Source organism: Schistosoma haematobium, chromosome 1 (genome assembly GCF_000699445.3).
Source record: "Schistosoma haematobium chromosome 1, whole genome shotgun sequence".
Lineage (NCBI taxonomy): Eukaryota > Metazoa > Platyhelminthes > Trematoda > Strigeidida > Schistosomatidae > Schistosoma > Schistosoma haematobium.
The window spans coordinates 81700654-81725393 of record NC_067196.1 but is presented as its reverse complement, the minus strand read 5'-3'; the positions used below and the strand labels follow the sequence as shown (position 1 = coordinate 81725393).

Sequence of the window (24740 nt, the reverse complement as noted above, 5' to 3'; positions counted from 1 at the left end):
TACCATAGACGAGCTGCAGTATAAGTCGAAAAATAAGGATAGACAGAGTAGGAATAAAAGAGAGTGAATAAATGACGTAGTAAATAATAACAATAGTAATAATAATAATGTGAATCGTTTGATTAATAGTTGAAGCAAGAAAAGTATTTTCCATAATTATCGACAGTTAATCATATTTGTGTGCGGGCTGTGATACTGCTCGGATGCCCAAACCGAAGCAGGTGGTTATCTTAGGGGCCACTCCCCGAGCCTTCGACCTGAAGGTCTGATCCACAAGGCAGTGGAGCATCGTGAGGAGATGGAGTCCCATGGTAGCCGGTGACCAACGATTGGTTCATACGCCATTTGTTCCCGCAGGATACTGGAGCCCATGTGCACCATTGGTTTGGAATCCGGTTTAAGCGCCGGACATTCGCTTTTCGTCCTCTCATTTTCGTAAACAACACCCCCGCCATGAGAAGGCAATGAGTGGGACTTCCCTGGCAGAGGCTGTATACGCGTGGCCGTGTGAGAGCATTTCGTGAGGGAGGGCGGGCCCACCCCACTCTCGGCCGTACCAGGGCATTTGGGGGTAATTGAGTAACAGCTGAGAAATTCACTTAAAAAGGTTAAAGTAAATAGGTTTCCTCTCCTAAAACATATAAACAGACCTTAGGACTTGTTATTAATAATTTTAACTCAGAGGTGTACATAAAACATATGAATTAAACATCTTCAGTCTGAAGATATATAGTTGACTTCATTATTATTGGTCAGATGACGCAATATGGTGTAGTTTTTTTTACCAAGCCCAATAGACAACTAATAATATATAAATATATAGAAACGTAGACAGAACCCTACCTACAAAAAACCAGTTATTTTCAATCTCCATACATATATGTATGTTAATATAATACTTAGTAACCAATCAAATGATGATATTAGCAGTTGCCTTATGATTGCCTAAAACTTTATTATAACATATTAATAGTACTTGAAAATTATAAATGAAATATATTTTTGTAAATCACGATAGTAACTAAACATAATCGAATATAATTTCTCTATTTATAATGATGAATAATTTTATATTATTACTATTATTAATATTTTACAATACATTTACATTCATTTTAAAGGTAAGTATTGTAGTAAATAGTTTTAAAAATTTCTTTTTCTGTTATGGATACTAAAATGTTTTATTAGTAACCTGGGGTGTACTCACTTACCTACTTATGCCTGTTACTCTCAATGGAGCATAGGACGCCGACCAGCATTCTCCAACCCATTCTGTCATGGGTTTTCCTTTCCAGTTCTATCCAAATTTTGTTCATTCTTCTCATGTCTGTCACCATTTCTCGGCGTAATGTGTTCTTTGGTCTTCCTCTTCTCCTTTGGCCTTGAGGATTTCAAGTGAGAGCTTTTCTTATTACGTAGTTTGGTGTTTTCCTCAATATGTATCCTATCCACTTCCAGCTCTTCTTCCTGAAACCTGGGATTTATTATATACAAATAACTTTTGTTTTTGGATCTGATCATTTATGTATATTTCACAGAATATCATTAGATAGAAATTACAAGTTTTTAATAGTCTATAATCAATTAATCAATAGAAAGTAAACCTGAAAGTATCTACGGATATTTAGATGTTATTATTCATTCATTTCATGATTTTCAATGAATTACTTTCTATAAGATCATTATTAGTTTAGATTTTATACTAAAATAATAGAAGTGTTCTACCGAGACCTTGGAATAAAATTGAAAAAAATGTGATATATTTATTGTTGTTATCTTAAAATACTTTATATTTTCACATAGCAAATTAATAGTGAATTATCATTATAGGAACTCCACGTGGGACCTTCCTGAGGATACTGCCGATCCTAAGGCTAAATAGATGAGGAGGGTTTGGGCATAAGTTAGCGATCCACTCCGTAGAAAACTAACTCACTAAAAGAACACCAACCGGAAAAAATAATTCAACGCATTTAAACTCTGCCCTGAGAGTTATAATGTCTTCATTCAGAAGAGTTATGACGTCTCATGGTGAAAGTCGAGTTTCTTTGGAAGTCACATGGCTAACAACTGGAACAACCATTAATTTAGGTACACTGAATGCTCGTACAATTTGGGAGACCAGGTGTCTTTCAAATTGCTGCAGAATCAGTATAGAGATTTGTGGATATTTTCATAGTTGAATCCGCGAGTCAATCTAAAGTAGAGCACCATTGAAAACCTAGAAGCACTGGACGACTGTTTTGTTTTTGTGAGTTATTTTTTCAAAAACATACATAGTGTTATTTGAGTTGCTTAGTGTGAGTTGAGTGATTTTGTTTTTAGTGAAAATATAAACTATAGTAAGGTACCATGTTTGGTTCTTACTAAATACTTTTTAAGGATTACAGAATAGATAAACCTATTTCCATTTTATATCATACGTTATAGGAAACTTTACAATTTGGTGTATTATTATTTATGTGATGTCTTGTTACATAATGCAGTTTAACACCAGAGAGCTTGCCGAGATGTGGTTGAGATGACTTACATTCCTGATGAAATATATATATATATATCAAATCGTTGCAGAAATTAGGTGATTAAGGAACTTTATGTACTCTGTCATCTACATAACAGTAAATAATGATTAATAATATTACTGCCTTATGTTATAAAGTTTGTACACCTTCGGAAACTCGGAAGCAGTGTGGCACGATTTTTAAATTGGCTATGATATGAATTATCACAATTTGGTACCTGAAAAAAGAAAGCTGATCAAAAATATATATGATATCTGAAAGGAATTCTTTTAATATTTATCAAGTTCGATTGGGTATCAAAGAGATATGGAATTCAGAGACTTCAAATCAAATTGCTGCTAAATATGATGCCTCGTGAGTATGATGCAGTATAACATAGTTGAGAACTTTATCTGTGTACGTTAGCTTCCGATACATTAAACTCAGATGATCAACATGTAAGAATGAGGAATATTTAATCAACACTTATTCCTTGTCTGAATGAACACAAACTAGATGTCAAACGCCATGATGTATTCTAGCTCATATAAATGTACCTTGAAAATTATACACACAAAATCTGCTAAAAAAATACCATAACACTGTCGAAATGCAGATAAAATATTATTCTGCAACAAAGTATACATAGATTCACTTGATGGTGTTTAGTTGTACCTTCCTGTTGTTATTTAAGACTACGTTTGATCAGACTCCTATTGCACAAGTAGGTGACTAGCTAACAGAACTCAGTAGTTAAGTGGATAACGCGATAGCGTTTGAAGCAAACTGTAGTGAGTTCGAGTCCCAGGGTGAATATCAACTCTGTGATATAGATACATTCAGCTGGCGAGTCCCAAATAGGACGAAACGCGTGTCCTGGATTCCATTACTAGCCACTATCTATAATTGCATATAAAGTGTATTTAGTTTTCAATAATGAAAACAACTCAGACAGTTTATTCAAATGAAGGTTATAATTGATTGTGTTTTCTAATAGTTGTGCAAACATAATTTACGGAAAGGTTTATTTCATTTTAGGATACCTAAATTAAAATTAAATCAACTAATTCTTCTGTAATGTAGTTTGGAAATGTTTGACCCTATCATTGATATTTAGTAAAGTACACCGTGTGAAAACTTCATTATGATATGTTTATTATGTCAAATTATTTCAATACTTAACTGATAATGTCGAAAGAATAATACGATTAAAGCCTATTTAATTATTGTACTTTGATGAAGAAATACCTTTTTGATAGTTTCATTTTCTGTAGCAATAAAATGAAAATAGTACAATATTATATGTTCATAAACACTAATTAATAGGATGTGTAAACTTTTAATACAGAAATGTAAAACTTCATCTAATAATTAACCAGTTTAGCAGTAGCCTCAGCAGCAGTGGATCTCAACATACACAACGAGAAAAGCAAGATTCTCCGATACAACACAACATGCAACAACCAAATCACACTTGATGGAGAAGATCTGCAAAATGTAAACATATCCACATATCTCAGCATCACCCTTGATAAACACGATGAGTCTGATGCAGATGTGAATGCGCAGATCGGCAAAGCAAGAACAGCATATCTACACATGAAGAACATTTGCAACTCAAAACAAATGTCTGTCAACTGTCAACGCCAAAGTCAGAATTTTCATTACAAATATCAAGACAATTCTACTGTATAGAGAGGAAACTATGAGAACTACGAAAAACATCATTCAGAAAATACAAGTGTTTGTTATTAGCTGTCTACACAAAATACATCAGATCCGTTGGTCAAACACATTATGAGGAGAAATGGAAAGTCATGAAAAGAATGATCAACATTTGGATAGAACTAGAAAGGAAGTCTCAGGACAGAATGGGTTGGAGAATAGTGGTCGGCGTCCTATGCTCCATTAGGAGTAACAGGCATACCTAAGTAACTAAGTGTTATTCATAGAATATAAAATTTCTAATGTGTTATTATCGATTGATTGAAGAAAAAATGGTTTATATATTGTGTGTAATCAACTAATATTTAGTATTTCATTGATATTTATTTAGTCTGACCTAATAGAAATCACCTACTAATAGACTTAATTTCCTAAGGCTTATTCATTATTTAACCTATCGTTGAATTGACATATCTTTGTGAAGCATATATATATATATATATATTCCAATTCTATTTTATCATCATTTCAGAATGTAAGTTGTTTACAAGTTTCAAAGAAAAAGAAGGTAAATTTCATGAAAGTATTGATGTTGAAAGATATTCAATTATTTGCAATAAAACCCCATGTAGTTTATTTTCCAAAAAATCATTACGTAACTTTTTTTTGGCAAAATGAATCAATATTAATTGGTAATGTAAATAATAAAGGGAAACAAAATATTCATTTCACATTGCTTTCTCTTTTCTTTCAATTATTATTAAGAATATGATATGTCATAAAATTCTGAAGAATTCTTTTTTCCTATAGAGTTTGTTTATTGTTTTATTTAATAGTTAAATTCATAAGTCAATTGAAATTAGACTATCATCGTAAAACTTAGAAGTACTGGATGACTATTTCGTCCTGGTATGGAACTCCTCAGAAGTGCTCAGCCACATTCTCATCTCTCGAGATTTGAACCTATGATCTATCAATTTCACGTGTGAACGCTTTATCTCTAGACCACTGAACCGGTCGGCATTCTACGATATTACTGTCTAGCTTCAACTAATCCAGCCATCAAGTGCTTCCAAGTTTTCTATTAACTTCAATTAAGTCATAAATTCAACTAATAAGTTGTTGCTGATAGTGTTTGACCAACCGATCCAAAGTATTTTGTATAGACAGCTATTAATAAACACTTGTATTTTCTGGATGGTGCCTTTCGTAGTTCTCCTAGTTCCCTCTCTATACAGTTCGAATTTCTCCACATGTGGTTCACAGCATGTTCTGTACACCTCAATGTTGATTGGTTCTTGTTGACCTTAAATTTATCATCGTTTACTTCTTTGTTTTGGTTGTATCTCCCATCAACTTTAAGTTGTAGAGGAAAAGCTGTAAACCACAGGTGGAGAATTTCAAACACTTCACTTGTACTTGAAATTTGCACTGATGACGTTGTTCAGAAGAACGAAGAAAACTCGAAGACCAAATCATCTAGCTCAGAGAACAAAACTCCACCAAAATCATCCACCTTAGCTACAAATCTTCTCCACCATCTCAATATAACTTTGTAACATTAATAACTATACTATGTTTTCCAAAAAAAGAGATGAAAATTATGGTTAATGATAAAATCATCATTGAAATTATGTATGAGTAATTTAGTGTTAATGCAAAAAAGAAAACGAAAAAAAACAATCTTTTTATAGAAGAAAAAATTAGTGAACGAAATGACTATTGTAAATCATGTAACAGTTTGCACTTTATAAATCAATTCCGTTCCTTTGTAGCTAAGTATGTTTTTTTGCAAAAAAAGAGAAAAAAGAATAATAATCATACATTTTTGTTTTTTTCTCATAATTTTTTTCTTTTTATTTAGGTATATTCAATAAAACGATGATAAGTAAATGAAATACGAACCTTTCCATTTTTATTTTTTTTATTTTTTGAAAGACAACTTTGACCTAATTCACTTACATTCAACGATAAGTTCATTCATCGAAATCTTTTTCTATGTTATTTTCATCAATTATTATTTTTCTTCTTTTTTTAATTTTTTTTTAATTTTTAGGTAAATTCAAAAGTTTAACTTGTCAGGTAGATAAATGAAAGCAAACAAACAAAAGAAACGTTTTACCAAGGAATGAAATAAATAAAAGAGAATTCTTTCAGTAATAATAATAATAAATGTAAGTTATTTAATAAGTAGTAATAATAATAATAATCACTTTTTAATTAAATCATATGAAATAGGTCAAAATAAATGGATACATTATTGAAATATTATAGATAGTTCAATGTATAGGTTAACATTTTAGTAGTATGATTTATGCTTGAATATCATTATAATTATAAAGGTGAATGTATTCCAGTATATATGAATTTATATAACCTATGGTACTTACAATTGCCTTAGTGATTAAATACAAAATTTCTATAATCGATTTATTTTCAAACTATTTGATGAAGATTATTCTTTTTTTTACTACTGTTGAAATATTTAATATTAAATAATATTCCTTACTTACTTACTAACTTACGCCTGTTACTCCTAATGGACCATAGGCCACCGACCAGCATTCTCCAACCCACTCTGTCCTGGGCCTTCTTTTCTAATTCCATCCAATTCTTGTTCATTTTTCTCATGTCTATCTCCATTACTCGGTGTAATGTGTTCTTTGGTCTTCCACTTCTCCTCCGTCCATGAGGATTCCATGTGAGGGCTTGTCTTGTGACGCAGTTGGGCGCTTTCCTCAATGTGTCCTATCCACTTCCAGCGCTTCTTCCTGATTTCTTCCTCCGCTGGGATCTGGTTTGTTCTCTCCCACAGTAGGTTGTTGCTGTTAGTGTCTGACCAACGGATCCGAAGTATTTTGCATAGACAACTGTTAATAAACACGTGTATCTTCTGGATGATACCTTTCGTAGTTCTCCAGGTTTCCGCCTCATACAGTAGAACTGTCTTGACACTTGTATTAAAAATCCTGACCTTGATGTTGGTTGACAGTTGCTTTGAGTTGCAGATGTTCTTCAGTTGTAGATATGCCGTTCTTGCTTTGCCGATTTGCGCATTCACATCTGCATCAGCCCCACCATGTTCATCAATGATGCTGATTAAATAATATTAATGTATGAATATTTATTATGTAAGATTAAATTATTTTGTTTTACAAATAATAATAGATATTGTACATTTATATTGTGACACGGTTACCAAGCCCAGGTTTATTATAAATTCAGGTATTTTGGAAGTGCTTTTTTGTATTGGTTAGTGATATTATCCAACTGTACGAAACAATGTAGATTAGGCATCGCTAGTAACAGTACATAAAATATAACAAACTGTTTATTTTCCAAAAAAACAAGGAAAGCAAGTTGAATTACTGTGTTTTATTAATCGTGGTATATTAATTTTAAAATGTTATCTAAATTTTTTATATCAACACACATACAACTGATTGATCATTCAGTAGTAACTAATTCCATACTTGTTTAGCACTTTATAAAGACAATCGAACTTTGTCGATTAGGTTACAATAAGGCAACTCGTCTGGTTGACTCGACATAGTGTTATGTGATTCAAAGTATCCGAGTGTGAAAGCAGGAGCTAGATATTATTCTATTCGGCACTCATCAGAATGGTGTGTTTGTAATCATGAAGTAAACAGGTTGAGCTCTATAGGAAGCAGTATTTCCCTAAATAACACAGTCAAATCTCACTGGTTAATCCCAAATAATACGAAACCAAATCATCGGTGGTTGACTCTAACCTTCAAATTCATATGTCACATTAAATGCTTTTTACGATTCTTCACATTAAAATCTCTGTAGATAGACTTTCATGAGTCCCATCGGCTTTCTCCCTCGTAACTTAATGATAGAGTCTTTTAATGTCTTTAAACCAAAAAATGACATAATGTAATCTAAGGATAGTATGTTATTCTTAGTAGAAACCTTCAAAAAACTAAGTTGGTAATAAACATCTTTAATTTCAGTTAGGTCACAAAGTTTCGAGGTCATCATCAGTTGGTATCCTGGACAACTGTCCTAATCTCGACATGATTGTATTCTACTTGAAAAGTTATAGTTCTATAGTTCTATCAAGAAGTCCAATAATACAACCAAATATCTGTCCAATGGTTGTTTAATTTGTCAGTACGTTATGTATATACGGATGTCATTATTGGTATATTCATTTGTCATAACACTTTTACAAATGAATATTTGACTGCTAACATTATAATCTTTTGCTTACAGACCGATTAATGAACTATGTGCAAGCAATATATTTAAACAGTTTAGAAATCGTAACGAAAATTTGCTATCTTTACTGACATTATGTCTTGTCCTAAAGAATAAATATATTTATTGCTACTTACTTACTACATACTCCTGATGGACTATAGGCCACCGACTAGCATTCTCCAACCCACTCTGTCACGAGACTTCCTTTCTAGTTCTATCCAATTGCTGTTCATTTTTCTCATGTCTGTCCCCGTTTCTCGACATAATGTGTTTTTGGTCTTCCTCTTTTCCTTTCGCCTTGAGGATTTCATGTGAGGGCATGCCTTGTAACGCAGTTGGGTGCTTTCCTCAATATGTGTTATATCCACTTCCAGAACTTCTTCTTGATTTATTCTCCCATTGGAATCTGGTTTGTTCCCTCACACCGTAGGTCTTGATGATAGTCTCTGGCCAACGGATCCGAAGTATTTTGCGTAGACAGCTGTTAATAAACACGTGTATCTTCTGGATGATGGCTTTCGTAGTTCTTCAAGCTTCTTTCCCATACAGTAGAACTGTCTTGATATTTGTACTGAAAATTCTGACTTTAGTGTTGTCAGTTGACAGACAGTTGTTTTGAGTTTGAGAAAAAGAAAAAAGAAAACTTAATTTTTTTACTTAAATAATGTTCAGAAACCTAAGCTTGACACAAATATAAATGTAAATCAATAACTATGACATCATTATCAGGATATACGACTTATTTTAATCACAATTGATTGATCACTGGGTGGTGATCAATGTCATGCTTGTCTAGTCCTTATTAGTGCAGGTCGAATGCTATCGATCATGTTGCAATGTGGCCACCAGTCTAGGTGACTCGACACTGCGGGCACTATGTATTGAGATTTAGATGGTGGTTGGAGGTAGTCAACAGGAAACCCTGGACCCGGGTTTCGTGCTACTTGGCACTCGTCAGCGAGGTGTACCTGTGATCTTGAGGGAACTGGTGCTCCCTGGCCGATTCGATCTCGTGTTACCCAGCTTCACAGGCAGAGACATTACCACTGAGCTATCCGAGCCGTGACTAACCTCCTGTAGGACTGAGATGTAATCACAATTGATTGATCACTGGGCGGTGATCAATGTCATGCTTGTCTAGTCCTTATTAGTGCCGATCGAATGATCGAATGATATGAATCATGAAATTTATTCCGATCTAAACTACTACTGTCACTATTTCTACGTTTATTCATTTTCTCAAACTGTTAAATGTCAAAATATAATATTTTAACAGTGATGATTATTATTATTGTACCACCCAAATAATAATATTTCTCTATTCTTAATGTTTTGTTTCCAACTCACTATTCTAATGGTTATATCTACCGTTACTTCATGTGAACCATATAAAAAAAGGAACAAAACTAAATCAATAAGTTATATTATTTGGTTGTCTTTTTTTATTGTTTCAAAAAAACGTTACTGTATGTGTAAATCAAAGAACCTTTATGTTTTATGATAAAACGATAGACAATTTTATCTATGAAAAATGAATTCTTTCAATGGTTGTTTCTTGTGACAGGAAATGTCATATATATATGTACCCATGTATCACCCAAGTAGGCCATTAAATTTATGACAGAAAATTCATTTCAGTTACTTATTGAATGATAAATTGTATTTGTTATTATGACTGTATTTTGTTTTGGTAAATTTACTTGTTGTAATCAGTCTAATGTAAATCACTAACAACTAACTAGTTATTGAGATGGTGGAGAAGATTTGTAGTTCAGGTGGATGATTTGGGTGGAGTTTTGTTCTCTGAGCTGGATGGTTTGGTCGTGGAGCTTACATCGTCCTTCTGAACAACATCATCAGCACAAACTTCAAATAGAAGTGAGGTGTTTGAATTTCTCCATATGTGTTTCAAAGCTTGTTCTGTGCAACTCGATGTTAATTGCTTCTTATTGACCTTAAATTCGTCATTGTTTACTTCTTTGTTTTGCTTGTGTCTCCCATTGTTTTGATTTTTGTTCTTATGTTTGTGCATGATTTTTCTGATTGGTTGATAAATGGGATTGATTTCAATATGCTTGTTGATTGCTGATTGACCTGAGTGCCAGGCTTCTAAAAATTCTCTGGTGTTTTTGGAGTTTCCTCTGTCCAAGATTTCCACATTTTTCCAATCGAATGAATGTCCGCAGTTGTCCACGTGTATTGATATAAGTGAGGAGATATCATGGCGTTTGACTGCTAATTGATGTTCATGTATGCGCAGGTGAAGGGGGCGTCCGCTTTGTCCGATGTAGTGTTTTTCGCAGTTGACACAATTTATTTTGTTTATTTGATTTATTTTGATTTTTTTGATTTTATTTTGATTTGCTTTCCTTTGTTATTTCATCTTTTGGTTTGCATAGGATTGATTGTAGTGATTTTGTCGGTTTGTCTGCTACACCTATTCCGAAGGTTTTCAACAGTCTTGTTGCGGTTTCTGATATTCCTTGTATATATGGTAGGGTGATCCTTTTGTTGATTTTTGTGCTTGACTTGAGTTCTAATGCTGCGTGCGGTTGGTACTTTTTGATGAAGTTGATTGGGTAGCCGTTCTTCTGAAATACATCCTTCAGGTATTTCTCTTCACTTCTTCGTGCTGCCAGTGTGCTGCAGTGTGTTCTCGCCCTCGCCATCGGACAAAGCGGACGCCCCCTTCACCTGCGCATACATGAACATCAATTAGCAGTCAAACGCCATGATATCTCCTCACTTATATCAATACACGTGGACAACTGCGGACATTCATTCGATTGGAAAAATGTGGAAATCTTGGACAGAGGAAACTCCAAAAACACCAGAGAATTTTTAGAAGCCTGGCACTCAGGTCAATCAGCAATCAACAAGCATATTGAAATCAATCCCATTTATCAACCAATCAGAAAAATCATGCACAAACATAAGAACAAAAATCAAAACAATGGGAGACACAAGCAAAACAAAGAAGTAAACAATGACGAATTTAAGGTCAATAAGAAGCAATTAACATCGAGTTGCACAGAACAAGCTTTGAAACACATATGGAGAAATTCAAACACCTCACTTCTATTTGAAGTTTGTGCTGATGATGTTGTTCAGAAGGACGATGTAAGCTCCACGACCAAACCATCCAGCTCAGAGAACAAAACTCCACCAAAAGCTAACTAGTTAATTATCAGAAGAGATTTTGTGGAGATTTTTTAGTAATTTCAATCGTTGAAATCATAAGGAGTCCCATACTAGGATGAAATGGCCGTCCAGTGCTCTCAGGTTTTCCATTGGTAATATAACTAGTTAATGTTAGTAAACATAATAGGTTATCAAATGACTCTTGATAAACACAATCAATATATATATATACGAACTGAACTATGATATTTTTCGTAATCAGGTTTGTGGCGATTTCTATGGTCATTTATTCTTTTATGGATTGATATGATAAATGTCTTTATCTAATATATAGGGGCTACATTTTGTAAGTATTTTAAAGGTTTTATACATTTATTTGTTTAACTAATCAATTTCATTATATTATCTTTCAATGAAATTGAATGAATTTATTTAAGTGAAAACAGGTTTTATGGTTAAATTTATGATTTATTTGCCCCTTTATTATAATAATCCCTTTTGTCTAAAATGTCTTTTATGTCTGGATTGATATTTAATAATGTCTTCCAAATTACTAAGTATTAACTGTTCTATCGAATAATATATTGTAGCTATGTTTTCCTGGATTTCTAGTGAGAAGCCGTGACCAGTGGAGTTCAACTGGGTCTGTTGTGAGATAGTAAATCACTGAAGACAATGGTGGATGGCAGTGATACAATTTCGTGAATTGGTTGAAATTAGACATTAACACCGTTGAATACTCTCCAGCCTAGTGGTCTAGAGGTTAAGCGTTCATGCGCGAGACTGATAAGTCCTCGGTTGGAATCTCACGAGGCAGGATCATGGATGCACACTGCTTAGGAGTCCCATACTATGACGAAACAACCATCCAGTACTTCGAGGTTTTCCATGATGGTCTAACTTCAATAGAATCATAAATTTAACTATAAAATTCTTAAAGCCTTTTATTTTAGAAAAATAGTTATCTTGTGAAACATTGTCACAAATCAAAATGTTCTGGAAACAATTCAAATTACTTTTTTTGAAAAGTAGTTTATTTGTAACGATACTAAGTAACTAGTTTGAAATGTCATAGTCACAATGTAATGAGATCACCGTATATCAATAATTTATACAGTAGGAAATATAAACCATTAGTACTCTCATGATTTACATTATCTGATAATTATGTTTAATATCGATGGATAAGACATGAATCTTATATAACTTTAATATGCCTGATATTTTAGTCGACTTAATGTATTAATAACACAGAAACAATTAGACTAGTCTGATCATCTTTATTGACATTAAAATATGCAAAAAAACATTTGTGACTTAATCGACGCAAGCAGTGGCATTTAAAACTATATAACGATTTATCAGAAGGTCAACTAAATTGTTTTGAAAAGTTATAAATATTTTTTTGGATTCAAGACGATTTAGATTCGTTCAACTTAGATCTTGACGCTTGATTGTAGTTTACGTAGTGTAATATAACTCTCTTAGACAAAAAAAAATAAAGATATAAATGTAAATCTTTTAACATTTTTACCCATATTTTAGAGATATATAACCAGTTATAGTAGCGATATAGTTCTCTTTTTTTCATAAGCAACAGATATATTTTTCATTCAATAAACCATATCTGTATATTCTATTGAAATAAATGTCATTAGTTACTCTTTGGGAAAAAACGTTACTATGGTTACATGATAATTTATTCATTGTTTGAGGGCAACTAGATATTGTATCTTTTATTTTACGATATCATATTATAAACAATTATTCTATTACTGTTTAAATCAACTTACTAATCATATACTGGTTTAAGACGAATATTCAGTTTTAAGGTAATAACTTTTATATAAAATTTCCTATTTCTATGATAAAATGTTTACTGCTAGGTATGAATTAGTGCATACACTAATAGTAGAATTCAAGTAAATAATCATTTGATTAAAGTTTAATTCCTTTGAAAACAAATTTTGATTGTGCAATGATTAGAAGACGTTGATCCGATCTATAGTGTTGAACATACTTGGTAAATGGATATTATAACTTGTGACCGCCGATTGGAGGGCAACGAATTATAGATCGGATGAAGGACGCATAAAACACATGCGAGCAATCTAGAGTCCTGATTGACCCTGCTTTCCGCCTAGCTCAGCCAGTTAAGTCCAGAACACCAGTCTCAGACACTGCAATATGAATATTTTATTTCAAGCATACTCTATTTATATACCAATCAAACAGACCACAACGTATCAACAAAAATATGAAACAATATTTGTGCAAGAATTAGCCAGATGTGGCTGTGAATGAGGGAGGTATTAATTAATATAGTGGGTATAACTCAAGAATGGTAAAATGTATAGTAATAGTTTATGGGTCAAAATAAAGATTATAATAAGAGGAACATGAATATGAATAGTTTAGTTATTTAACAATTATACGATAAAAATATACGTTTAGTATTGGTTCATAAAATGGTTTCAAAGTTATCATTCATTATGTTTCTGGGTCCTAACAATGGACTATTAGACTAAAAGAAGTCTAGTGACTCAGTAAAAGCAGATGACAAACACTTATCTTCCTTTATTATTTAACTCCCAGTTAAAACAGGTCGTAAGATTTATTTTGACTCAGCCTATTTGGTTTTATCTCTAAATTGCCTTAGGCCAATACATAGATTTACTGATGATTTAATCAAATGAAAGTTCCAATTTCCTTAATAATGTGTTAAAAAACAATTTCTACTTATAATAAACATACATAACCCAGAATTGTGTGATTCGTAGTTCCTTATCTCTATTTGTTTTCTTATCTTTCAATTTGTTTAGTTCAATGCTTACTTTTATATGTAAATACCTTACCTAGTAAACATATGATCAAATTACTTTCAATATAATAAGATGATTTATCATATAATTCTGATAACCTTTATTTTCTCGATAAATAACTTAAAATAGGCAATTCATTATTATAGTTTAAATCACTGAATAATGTAAATGATTTGAATGATAGCAAATGAAATATAAGGGACTTATGGAGAGTGTAGAGTTTTCACCGTTTAAATCACTAAATGATCTTGGTTAGACGATCATTGAAAACCTGGAATCATTCAGTTTCATCCTAGTGCAGAACTCCCTGACATAAAAAAGTTGGGCCAAAAATATTTGGTCTCATACCCGAACGCTTAACTTCTGGACCACTGAATCATCATCTAACGATGTTAATATACAATGTTAAACAAATCAATATAAATAAACATTTGTTTAATATACAATTTTTTGTACCGTGAGATGCCTGAATATTATCCTCTAATTGTTTAATGAGAACATTAAAAGCTGTTCCCTTATGAGTTATGTTTTTATTGTGGTAATACACAAATAGTTTTTATTCTATATTAGTATTTAACTGGCGTTTTACTCCATCGAATTAATTCAGTTGAGTAGGCTTTGCCACTTTTGTAAAGTGAAAATAATCAAGTATTCACAATACGACTGGTTAGCGTTTTTTAGCGAGTTAGTTTTCTACGAGATGCAGTCGGTAACCCCATGCCCAACCATCACCATTTATCCGGGCTGGAACAGGCAGTAGCCCAAGAAGGTCTCCAGGCGACTACTTACGCCTGTTACTCCTCCTGGGGAAGTACATGCCACCCACCAGTAAACGCCATCAAACTCTGTCCTGGGGAATCCTTTCTAACTCTTTCCAGTTCTTATTCAAAATTTTCATATCCGATTCTATTTCCCGACCTAATGTGTTCTATAGCTTTCCTCTTTTCCGCTTTCCTTCAGGATTCCAAGTTAGGGCTTGCCTCGTGATGCAGTTTGACGATTTGCGTAATTTATGTCCCATCCACTTCCAACGTGATTTTCTAATTTCCTCTTCAGTTGGAAGTTGGTTTGTTCTATATCACAACAGGTTGTTGCTGATGGTATCTGGCTGAAGGATGTTGAGTATCTTGAGTAGACATCTATTGATAAATACTTTCACTTCCTTGATGATGGTTGTATTAATTCTCCAAGTTTTAGCCCCGTACAGTAGAACTGTCTTGACGTTCGTATTGAAGATTCTGACTATGATATTGGTTGAAAGTTGTTTTTAGTTTCATATGTTCTTCAATTGAAGAAATGCGGCCTTCACTTTGCTCCAGGCAACTACATTTCCAAAAAAATTGTATCTCATCTCTTGAAATTGAGTATTGATGACGGAGTTTGTAAAGATTATTCAATTTTATGTACAAGTTAGGCGATATACGCTAATCAATAGCCCGATATTTAGATAATTTTGTTATCGCATGCCTTCTACTTTACTATTGTTGTCAATGAATAATGTAAATAACGAAATTAAATATCTTGAGCGTACAGTTCGAACTTATTCAAGCAAATGTTTAGAAGGTGATTTCATTGTGAAATACATAATGTGAATTGTCACGATCATGTAATCATTTTGATAAATACTCAATAATTTGGACTTGTCAAAGCATATATAATTAGATTGTTATGTTAATCAAATACCAGACTATAAATTAAAACATTAAACGTTTTTAATTTCAATCTCCGAGACTTTTACAAATATTGTTTCATTTTCGAAATCTTTCATAAACACGGTCCAAAGCTCGTCTTAAATTTTTGTACTAATCGTAACAAAGGTTTATGCACTAAAACAAATATCAATTAACCTAACAATTATTTAACGGTATATGACAAATGCGAAAGTTGGTTCACAGATAACAATGGTAAAAAGCAGTGTATTTAAGGACACATTGAATTTTTGCTTGAACTTATCTTCTTCGTGACACATAGGATTAAATTCAATACAATATTTGAAGTGGAACATTGATTTTTACATCTCAAACTGAGTTATTATCATATGAAACTGAGTCTTGGTCATCATAGTAAGTGGTATTTTCAAGGATTCTCTTTATTAGCGTGAGGACAGTCCACGGATGAGTTCGAGGAAGCCCTAAGAAGCTCAGAAAGAGCCAAAGATATTCCATTCAAAACAAACAAATGGCGTTCAATCCACAAGATATACCAATTGGCTTAAATTGTTTACATAAGATTTTATTAGTTATGTAAATTTCTTGTATGTGCAAAACAATGCCGTTTTTCAATTCCTAATTATGCTGAACTAATGACCAGTAAATATGTATAACTAATGAAAGTTGAACTAGTGTCACACTCTTGGGAAATAGATGTTTATAATAAAACAAAAGACATATACAATTATTATGCAAAATGCATTGACGTAATGATAAATAAGCATATGATAAGGGATTCAATTTACTGTTCAAAATAATAAACGAATATAGTTATCATTTCTTTACAACAAAATATGTTGATCCTTAAAGTAACCTTCTTATATATTTGAAGTAATACATACGTACTGTAAAAGTAATACGAAATACCTGTCAGTTAAAGGCTATTATCTGATCTAGACAAAGTGGAAAAGTAATATTCCATAAGTATATTATTTAAAGAATCGTTAATTATAAATTTTCTTGAATGAACATTTGTAACATGGTTGTTAAGACAAGAAACCATAAAACGTGTTCTAAAAGTTTGATTAGAGGTGATACTACTTTAGAGTACAGCAATATTAACGAAATATATACTTTTTTAATTATAAATCATGTAAGAATAGAGTCGTTGTTCATTGAGAACTGGGCATTGTTCAAGATGCTACTTTCCATACGATTACTTGCTAGAAGTATTGGACTAATTTGTCGCTCTATCACTCAGGATCATGCTTTGAAATCTAATAAATTTGAACGGCACCAGCTGTTCAGAGAACCCTTCTGTTACCATCATATCACCGTACATTTGAAAGTATTCTAGCTGCAAGTATGTTGCCAATTACATTCTAGATGGAAACCCCTATGATGAATTTTATAGTAGTGACTGCTGTTTCCATGCATTCATACTGCTTTGGTCTGTGCACTCAAGCAGTATCACAGACCACACACAAACCAAGTGACGTGTGGTGCATATGTATTCGGTGACCTTTTGTACCAATATTTATGTGTTCAAATAAATAATAAAATGATTAGAGTATGAACAATATGAGCATACTAAGATAATGGCATAACCGGAATGACAGTTGCCGAACCTTTGAAATAAAAGATATGTTAAATAGTTTATCTGTAATGGTTCATTTGGATGTTTCTTGTCAATTATATATTCTCGATTAAATATAACTAGATGAAGTTGAAGTGATCCATTTCAATTGCAGTAGAGAAGCATTAAGTTCAGATATATGGTTTTTGAATATTGCAAGCTACTGTATTTTTTGTCGAAACCAGAGTATAGATTAGCATTCAGAATTCAATATTCACTTATTAGGAAACTAAAATGTTAACTTTACCAAGAGGTAACTGTAATAGCTCATTACTTTGTGTCTTGACAAAAACAAAGTAGTGAATCTGTAATATGTTATTATAAAAAGGTAAATAATGGTAGATGGAAAGCTGTGATAATAGGCTTAATTATAAATTCCATTGAGAAACCGTAATTGACGCATTTCAAGGAACACGGTTTTTAATATTGTCATTAAATGATCACCTTATTGTAAATATAAAACATTGATATCCAACACTAGTCTTACAATGTTCAATACAAGATCAGATAGATCTAGTTTTCAGCTAATGTAGACATTGTGATTCATACAATTCAACAGTCACAAACAAAAACCTATGTTCTTCACCTGAATCTTAACCATCGTCCAAAACTATGTTCAAACTGATTATAATTTGTATCAGAGGGGTTTTTGTGGAGATTGCAGTAAATTTAATAGTTGAGATCATGAGTCAATTGAATTTGGACCACCATGGTAAACCTGGAAGCACTGGATGGCCGTTTCGTCCTATTGTGGTTAAGGGCCTGGCACGAGACTGACAAGTCCTGGGTTCGACTACCGCGGGGAGCGGGATCGTGGATACATACTGCTGAGGAGTCCTACAATGATACAAAACGGCTATACAGTGCTTCCAGGTTTTCCATGGTGGTCTAGCTTCATTTGACTCATGTTCTAAACTATTGTGGTTATAATTTACCAACGTTCACAAGTTGAAAATCGATCACAAACAAAATATACTTTAATTCAGACATTTTATGATCATTCCAAACGAGAAAAATAAATAACAAACTGAAAAGAAATTACGGAGAAACATTTCCATGCTTCATGAATTTTTCGATTTTATCATCCAAAAAAAAATTAAAATGTTTTAACAAACATTCATTGTATATGGTTCTCTTTTCAAAATCATTTATAATTATAACTGATTTTATCGTGAATGTGAATGACAGCACACTGTCCAGAGAATTTTTATCAGAAGGGGTTTTGTGGAGATTGATTGAAATCATGAGTCAAATCCTGAAGACAATGGTGTACGTTGGCGCAACTACGGGGATCGGTTGAGGTTAGACATTAACACCGTTGGATGATGGCCAGCTCATTGGTCTAGTTGGTTAAGCGCCTGGCGCAAGACTGATAGGTCCTGGGTTCAAATCTCGTGGGATGCAGAGTCGTGGATGCGCACTGTCAAGTAGTTCCATACTAGGACGAAACGGCCGTCCTGTGCTTCCAGGACTTCCATGGTGATCTGGCTTCAATTGACTCATGATTTCAATCAGCAAAGAATTTTTTTTCGTTTGGGTAAAACAAAAAGGACACTGAAATAATATTAAATCTTATTCTCATGAACATATTCAAATACATAGGTTGTGAAAATCTTACTTATAAACATTGCTTTCTACTGAAAACGAGAGTTCAATAAAATAATAATGTTTATATATTGCTCCATATGTCATAATTCGAATTGAGGTTTTTCTTTAAAAATCGACGCTTTATGTAAAGGTGTTTAATATAAAGACACAATGAACAAATTTCAGATTTGATAATAATGTTTCTGAGATGGTGGAGAAGATTTGTAGCTCCGGTGGATGATTTTGATGGAGTTTTGTACCCTGAGCTGGATGATTTGGTCTTCGAGTTTTCATCGTTTATCTAAACAACGTCATCAGCACAAATTTCAATTAGAAGTGAAGTGTTTGAAATTCTCCACCTGTGGTCCACAGCTTTTCCTGTACAACTTAAAGTTGATGGGAGATACAACCAAAACAAAGAAGTTAACAATGACAATTTTAAGGTCAACAAGAACCAATCAACATTGAGGTGTACAGAACATGCTGTGAACCACATGTGGAGAAATTCGAACACCTTATTTCTACTTGAAGTTTGTGCTGATGATGTTGTTCAGAAGAACGACCATAGATCCACAACCAAACCATTCAGCTCAGAGAAAAAAACTCCATCGTTCATTTTCGGATTGATCTGTCCCTCTATCTAATGTTTACTGGAAAAACAAAGATTTTTCATAGAAGGTTTTTGACTCACTTAACCTTTCCTTTTCTTAATATGTCAGAATACTCAGATTATACAACCATTACATTTTAGTTTCCAGAAGTCAAGAAAAATAATATGTATTGAAAATCAAATGGAAATTATCTCTAAAACTAAGAATCTTAATAGATTACCATCCCTAGTTTCATATTATATTTGTGAAATATATACCGAGTAAAAATATGCCAGTTTCATTTTAAGGAAGCAAACTTTGATTATCTGAAACAATTGTCAGTAATAAAGTACCATCGGCATTCTGAAAACATGCCATTCGTATACTTTATATGACCAAATAAATGAAATAACTTTTGTTTGAAAAATATTTCCGAACATACCGCATATTTCATCTTTCCATCAGCTAAGAACAAACATTGTTATTTATGTTTCTGTGATCATACTTTAATATATTTCTTTAAGAATCTCTAACATTTTCCAATATATACTTATTGACCACCATCCAAAAGTTTCCCTTTGATATTTTACATAAATACGATTGAAATCGGTATTTTATTCTTAGTGAGCTTACTAAAACTATCATAGGTTATAAATATATTATCAGTGTCAATTACCGGTGGGATTATAATTTACATGAATGCGATTCACTCTTTTTAAAACGTTTTGTTTTTGTTGAAATGAGGTTTTACCATGAATAATAATATTTTATATCCTTACCAAATATTTTGTTTTTTATCCTAAAAAGTATGAAAGTTTTATGGAACAACAGGTCAGAAGTTAGTAATCGCTAAACATAATTTAATGTCTACGAATTTAGTTTGATAATCTAAAGTACTATTTTAAGTGTTACTATTCGGTATATCTTCTAGAAGTACGTTTGAAGATACCGCATGATCATGCCATCTCCAGTTTCTTGCATGATGGTAAATCAGTTGATGAGGTTGTAAATCTTCATTTATTGAGATGGTTGGGCCACGTGTTACGTATGCCTGAACACCGATTACCACGACGCGCAATGCTGAATAGTGTTGGAGATGGTTGGAAGAAAGTTAGGGGCGATCAAACCAAAACGTGGCATCAGTGCTTGAAGTCACTAACTTTTAGTCTGAGCTATGTTGGTAGATGCAGACGACCTGGTTGGGGTCCACGCAGCGATCGTACCCAATGGTTGGAGACATTGGGTGGCATGGCTCAGAATCGATCACATCAAAATGATTATTTTTGATATATGCCATTTTATGTACTGAGAGTATCATATACATTATTTCAAAATAAGATGGTGGTTGAAGGTAGTCAACAGGAAACGCCGAATCCGGGTTTCGTGCTACCTGGCACTCGTCAGCAAGGTGTACCTGTAATCATGAGGGAACTGATGATCCGTGATGAATTCGATCCCCTGTCACCCAGCTTCACAGTCAGAGAAGTTACCACTGAAAACGATTCATCACAACATGATTTTTTTTACTTGTTTTGACTAGTAAAATGTGTTCATTATGAAAAAGAGAGAATACGTGACCATCCATTAAATTATCGTGTAAGATCAATTCTAATTTCATGATATATATTTTTATATTACTGTATCTTCAAAATTCCAATGCTTACAGTCTTTTGCAAATATTATTAGGTGATGCCTTGATGTTTTGGCAACTATACACAGAAAACAAGTTGGATTAACCAGACAAAAAATATTTTCACAATGAACATTAATGAAGCAGACTCGAATTATCAATTATTTTACGGTTTCAATGATCCAGAAGGACAAAATATAGCACTATCCGCTACTAGTATGATTAAACCAATTCCAAATGAGAAAGAATTGTTTCTTTTTGACAAAACATCACGTACAACTGGATATGGTGGATTAGTCTCTGCGAGACAGTTACATTTTATCTGTGGACCTTATCCAGAGTCAATAATTGATGAAAATGTAATATTTGACAAGATTATACAAACGATTATTTTGCCCATCTTATTAATTATGTTGATTTTATTCAACAGTTTATCACTTGCTGTTTTAACTAGACCTACTATGAAAACACCTGTGTTTACCGTATTATTAGGTATTACAATGGTGGAAATGTCCAATGGTTTGTTACCTTTACCAATGTATTTACTCAGAGCATTTTATAGTGATCCTGTTTGGTGGGAGTATAAAAAATATACATTGTATAATTTAACACAAATTTCAAAATGGTGGAAATATGCTCCATTAGAAATTTATCAAACAAGTTCAAATCCTACAGCAAGTGGAATACTTGCATGGACTACAGTATTTTTACCAACTGTTTGTCATACAACAGCTACATGGTTAACATTATTTGTTGCATTACAACGACTTATTTACATTACATATCCTAATAAAACTACAAGATTATTTTCTATACTTACAGTACGTTTAGTTTGTATTAGTGTATTATTATGTGCACTAATTTTACACATTCCAATGTTTCAATCAACTTTTGTTCGATTTCAACCACTTCTTCTACATCAAAATGTTACTTTTAGAAATTATTCCATTGATTTTAAACAATTATTATTATATGAAGCATTAGATTATTTACCATATGTTGTCATGAAATGTCATACATGTTTACCTATTCATATGTTTCTATATTTTTTAACTCGTGTCATACTTGTACATTTATTACCTTGTATATTATTAATTATATTAACCATAATAATCATTATGAAAATGAGACAAATTAATAGAAAGCATTTATGGCTTACACGTGGTAAATTATTATTACAATATTCTAAAACATTATCTACATATAAACAAACCAAATCTTATTCATTACCTATTACTTCTTATAAACATAGTTTATCACCAGAAACAACGAATATTTCAAAACACAATCAAATCATTGATCATAAAGTTCAAAATAAATTGAATTGTTTCACTTGTTTGATAAACGACAAAACAGATACACTCTATAGTAGTAATCAAGAGTTTCATAATATTCAATCTAAAAATTCTACATTATCAGTATTATTTAATGGTAATGTTAATAATGATGAACCAATTCAAGAGAATGATACTCTTATAAATTTAATAAAACGTAAATCACAAGTGACTGAATTTTTTAATATTTCCAATATGTTAATAGTAATATTAATTAAATTTATTTTAATTCATTTACCTAATGCATTAGTGATATTTGTATATACATTAACATTAATACAAAATAGAATATATGAATTGACTACTAATTATAATGATATTATAAGTAGTTCTACGAGTAATATCAAAGAAACTATAACCATTTTCAAAAATACAAATCAATCAATATTATTACCTTATACAGTAATGAAATATGTGAATCAATTACATAATACAAATACAATGATCTATATTGATAAAGGACCTACAAATGTATTATGGATAAGAATTGTAATCATCTGTAATCTTTTAATATTATGTTCATATTTATTAAATTTTTTAATATTTTGGACAATGTCAACACCATTTCGAACACAATTTCTAAATTTATTTCGATGTAAATCATGGAGAAATGATAATGTTAATGCTTAAACGAAATTGACCATTGTGGCTTTGTTGATGCTTGTATTCATGTCTATATATGTTAATATCAAAATTCTGTTGTAAAAAAAAGCGTTAGTTTATATAACAAGTGAATAGTATAGAAAAAAATTATTTCAATAATCTAAGTAAACAACTTGTGTAAATATATTGATTTATCGCTTTGATGTAGGTGATCTTTTTTTAGTTATCATACTTTATATCAAAGAATTCAATTAACCAAGTCACTATTGACTCAATTTGTTTACCTTTTGAAGAATATACTATATTTCTAGGCAATAATATTCATAATCGAAACGTATTATTTATATTTCTTTGATAAAGCTTGAACCGAATTGCTAGGCAAAATGTGGGGTTAACTTCAAATTCTTTCGTTAGGATTTTACAAATACATTCTTCACTGGTTGAAATCATGAGTCAATTGAAGTTAGACCACCATGGAAATCCTGGAAGCACTGAACGGCCGTTTCGTCCTAGTACTACTCAGCAGTGCGTATTCACGATCCCGCACCCCACGAGATTCCAACCCAGGACCTATCCGGCTTGCGCCAGGCGCTTAACCAACTAGGCCAATGAGCTGGCCGTCATCCAACGGTGTTAATGTCTAACTTCAACCAATCGACGAAGTTGCGCCAGCGTACACTATTGTCTTAAGTGAGTTGATATCTCACAACAGACTTGGTTGAACTCCACTGGTCACGGCTTCTCACTAGAACGCCAGGAGTATCTCTTGAATTCAGTCACTAGTGACAAGATGATTATTATCAGAGGGGGTTTTGTGGAGATTTCGGAAATTTCACTGATAAAAATCATGAGTCAATTAAAGCTACATTCATACATTCTTTCTCTTTAATGTATTAGTATAACATTTAGAAGCTTAGTTTTGCAAACTCAAAGTTTTCCAGACAAAAATTCATCTGATATTCCAGAAGGGTTTTTGTGGATACTATAGTAATTGCAACGGTTGGGATCATGAGTCAATTGAAGCCAGACCACCATGAAAAACCCGAAAGTACTAGACGGCTGCTTTTTCTTATAGTGGAACTCCTAGTCAGTGACCAGTGGAGTTGAACAGGGTTTGTTGTGAGATAGTAAATCACTGAAGACATTGGTAAATATGTCACTCAGTTTCGTGGATTGGTTGAGGTTAGACATTAACACCGTTGGATGCCGGTTCAGTGGTCAAGTTGTTAAGCACATGCGCGCGAGACTGGTGGGTCCTGGGTCCGAATCCCGTGTGGCAGGATCGTGGGTGCGCGCTGCTGAGGAGTCCCACAGTAGGACGAAACGGACGTCTATTATGATCTAGCTTCAAT

The 24740-nt window shown here is 32.7% G+C and overlaps 1 protein-coding gene across 1 annotated transcript; it reads left to right on the top strand.

Moving 5' to 3' along the window:
- The first annotated feature begins 985 nt into the window (after positions 1–985).
- On the top strand, positions 986–23568 carry MS3_00002258 (uncharacterized protein). The gene is made up of 3 exons (XM_051209831.1): positions 986–1121; positions 6223–6340; positions 21508–23568. The coding sequence occupies exon 3, from the start codon at positions 21580–21582 to the stop codon at positions 23413–23415; it is 1836 nt and encodes a 611-aa protein (XP_051075296.1). The 5' UTR covers positions 986–1121; positions 6223–6340; positions 21508–21579; the 3' UTR covers positions 23416–23568.
- Positions 23569–24740: the final 1172 nt, after the last annotated feature.